This window comes from Salvia splendens, chromosome 11, assembly GCF_004379255.2.
Source record: "Salvia splendens isolate huo1 chromosome 11, SspV2, whole genome shotgun sequence".
NCBI classification, from domain to species: domain Eukaryota; kingdom Viridiplantae; phylum Streptophyta; class Magnoliopsida; order Lamiales; family Lamiaceae; genus Salvia; species Salvia splendens.
The window spans coordinates 5,415,034-5,418,468 of NC_056042.1; the positions used below are offsets into that span (position 1 = coordinate 5,415,034).

General features: G+C 42.8%; 1 protein-coding gene across 1 annotated transcript; it reads right to left on the bottom strand.

The window, feature by feature from the left end:
- Positions 1-351: 351 nt before the first annotated feature.
- LOC121755827 (GDP-L-galactose phosphorylase 2-like) lies at positions 352-2,891 on the bottom strand. Its single transcript, XM_042151232.1, has 6 exons — positions 2,308-2,891; positions 2,112-2,224; positions 1,964-2,023; positions 1,572-1,814; positions 1,051-1,485; positions 352-961 (listed from the first exon to the last, which is right to left on the bottom strand). Exons 1-6 carry the CDS (start codon positions 2,414-2,416, stop codon positions 620-622), a joined length of 1,302 nt encoding a protein of 433 aa, XP_042007166.1. The 5' UTR covers positions 2,417-2,891; the 3' UTR covers positions 352-619.
- Between the last annotated feature and the right edge of the window lie 544 nt (positions 2,892-3,435).

The window sequence follows — 3,435 nt, forward strand, 5'->3', positions numbered from 1 at the left end:
ACTTATAGAATAAGAATGCTTTATTTTTCTTATTTTAATGAGTGTCTTAACTTTAAAATCAAATTCACACACGAATTTAATATTATGAAATGACACTATCTTTTTAGACATGAATCCTTGCCGAACGAAGACCATAAATTTTAGGGGGGAAATAAAAAATTGATTAGTAGTTGTTTTTGGTATTTTTATTAGCTCATAAATTTAAAACCAGCATCCATGTAAGAATATTCACATTAGAATCTCATGGATTGTTGATGGTTGGAGAACAATGGCGACATCCTCATTTAGAAAAAAAATCAGCAATATTGTGTGTAGCATATTTTGTAAAGAGTCAAAATAAAGCAACTACCGTTGAAAAAATGAAAATAGACATAAAGTGTTACTCCATATGAAGCAGCAACGTTACAATAAAGTAATGGCGTCATATATAAACATCAATCATTCACTCAAGATAGCAACATTTCAATCACACACATAATTCAACAAGCAAACCACAAACTTTACATTACATGCATAATAATAAGTCCAACACACAACACAACCAGCAAAACATAGTTTGCATTTATTTAGGGAGATCTGCACAGGGAACTCCACATTTTCACCTTCAATGGATTGTCTGCTAAACAGGCACCATTGCAGGGTGGGAGCCTTTGATGGATTCGCCGGCGTCCTCATGAGCAGGGCCGCTGGAAACCGACTCCTCAGCCGAAGCCATTGCAACAACCTCACCCACACAGCAGCTGCTGATGGCTTCCAGTATGAGCTCCTTCACTTCCTCAAGCCTCTCCTCCGAGAGGGAAACCTCAGCGAGGAGCCTCCACGCGTTCTCCTCAGTCGCTCCCTCGTAGTCCTCCTTCCTCTTCAGCACCATATGTCCACTAATCTCCCACACTGCAGGATTCACTTGAGTGTCTAGGAGCTCCAGGCTCACTTCTCCGAGAGCCTGCTTCTCAGCATAGCACTGTTTTTACACATCGAGATAATTAGCTACTTAGTTAGTTAGTTAGAAACAATTGACATGTGCAACGAGATTGATAACAGAGTCCTGACCTGAGGGAAGAGGAAAACGCGCTTTCCAGAGTCGGCTATGAGGACATTGTAGGGAATGTTGTTCTCTTGCAAGCAGATGCAGGCGTCTGAGACGACATCAGAGAGATCTTTGAGGCTATCCCCGCCTTCGAAGACAAGTCCCCTCACGGGATAGTTCAGTATGTACGAGATCTTCACTCCACCGCTAGTGATGGTTATCTTCTTGGAGGGGGCCCTTTCAATGGGGAAGGGTGCTGCCAAGTAGTAGGCTTGGAAATGGAGGTGGTTGATGGTGGCGAACGCGCCCAGGCTGTTGTAGCCAACGCGGAAGTAGGGATTCCCGGCTTCCTCAGCCATGTGGAGAGCGAGCAAGAAGCTCTCGCGGTCAATCCTCTGAGGCATGCACTCGAAGATTCGAGGGATCAGCAGCACATGTCCATATTCAATGGGGCTAACCTGTTTACACCACTCTCAACACAGTAAGTTGCTAGCTAATCAAACACAATTTACACATACAAAACAACAAAACCAGGACAACGTACGTTGATGGCAACGACGCTTGGCGAATTATCAACATCGAGAGGTGCATATGGGATGAAATGGACATCATTGTCCTCACTGGCACCAAACTGAAACAGCACCTCCTCTTGGCCAACCTTAGTGAAGTTGAACTTGCTCTCGTCGAAGGGCTGCAGAACCTTATCAACGCGAAACTCGGTAGGCCTCTTCTTGAGATGCCTCCCCTCATTCAGCTGTGCAATAAACCCATACTTCCCAGGAATCACCTACACACCATAACCACTCCTAGTTAAACTCAAGAGGCCACACAAATGATTCCTTCTCATCTCCTAACTTCAAACACATGGATGACATCATAACTAGGCAGGAATTCCACAACTTGCCTAACATCTCGAGTCAAGAACAAAAGACAAACCTTGGTTTCGCAAGCAGTGACATCATAGCGGAAGAGTCCTCTCTGCATACGCTCCTCCCACTACAATGAACACAAACACCACAATTTTAGATAACAACAAAAATTCAGTTTAAAAAAAGTTACTATTTTGAGTAAATTTAAAGTTTACCTCCCCAAGAAGAAGGGAGTCCAAGAAGTCGAATCCAAGCTCGCTGTCGAGTGGAGTCTGCTGAGATACAGCTTTACTCGCCTTCTTAAAAGCATACAACGGCAGCTTCGCCCCTAATTGAGCCCAGATCAAGGTCAAATAAAAACATATAAAAAGCAACAACTTTAAAAACACAATCTTGAATTTCTTGAATTACCAGGAAGGCAGCAACTCCTGAGGCAGTTCCGGCCACATCCGCCCTCCTCCGCCTCTTCCTTTTGGTAATTGGAAACAACGGTAGCGACCCTCTTAATTCTTAGCATCATCTTTCCAATATCTTAGTTAAAAATACAACCTTTAATTTCTTGTGGATCCAAGAATAATAGCAGAAGAATAAGAATAGATATACAAGCAGTTTTAGATAATAGTTGGTAGTAGGTTAATAGGGGGCGGGGGAGCTAGTGACCGCCGCCGGCGAGGAAGAGGAGGTCGGAGGGGCTGCCGCCTTCGGAGGGGAGAGCGCCGCGGCCGCCGTGGGGCGAAGGGTTAGTCTCAGTCACACAACCCTTGCGTCGGAGTGACCGGGCATGGGTGACGGCGCGGTTTCCTCTTAGTAAAGCCGTGATTGTCGACAACGTGTTACCCCAGGGTTTTACCCACTGCTGAACAAAGCCTAACTGTTACTTGAAATCCAGGGCTGCTTCTCACAATTGGGATTTTTTTATGATTTGGTGAAAGAGTGAGAGAGAAAGGTGGGAATGATTTTGAAATTGTAAAATCTGAAAATTGGATTCTCGAATTTGTAATGGAATCGTGGGTAGTTACTGTTTTCCTGCAGGGGAGGAGACTGGTGGGAATGGATAACACAGAGACAGGTGGCGGCATACGGTTGGCTTGTTGGCTATTGACGAAGCTGCCTGGAAATTTCCTATCCACTGCCGGGAATGCTTATATCTCTCTTATTTCCATTTTTGAGTACATGCTTAAAAGGCAATCAAGAGTTTAACTCTTGTTTAATTATGGCATATATTGATATGTGCACTTCTACGCAGATGGAAATCGTGAGGTGGTAGTTAAGAGTAGTTAAAGGTGGTTAATATTCGTGAAAATAGAAAGCTTTTCTCGAAAAGTAACAATGTACCTAGACCAATGTAATCTATACAAATTTAATTAATACTTATGGTAAATTTTAAATAAATTATTAACGTTGGTCAAATTTTAGTATGTTCACATTTTGAAGTTAGGATTTTAATAATTATCTCATCAATTTTCAATTTCGGCAAACTACTCACGCTGATGTGGCGATCGATTTAAGAAATATGGACAAAATGTCATTTTAATTAAA

Coding starts and splice junctions, on each gene's coding strand:
- LOC121755827 (XM_042151232.1), bottom strand. CDS start 2,416: ATGATGCTAAGAATTAAGAGGGTCGCTACCGTTGTTTCCAATTACCAA. Junction 2,024..2,111: donor ACTCCCTTCTTCTTGGGGAG/GTAAACTTTAAA, acceptor TGTTCATTGTAG/TGGGAGGAGCGTATGCAGAG. Junction 1,486..1,571: donor CAAGCGTCGTTGCCATCAAC/GTACGTTGTCCT, acceptor TGGTGTAAACAG/GTTAGCCCCATTGAATATGG.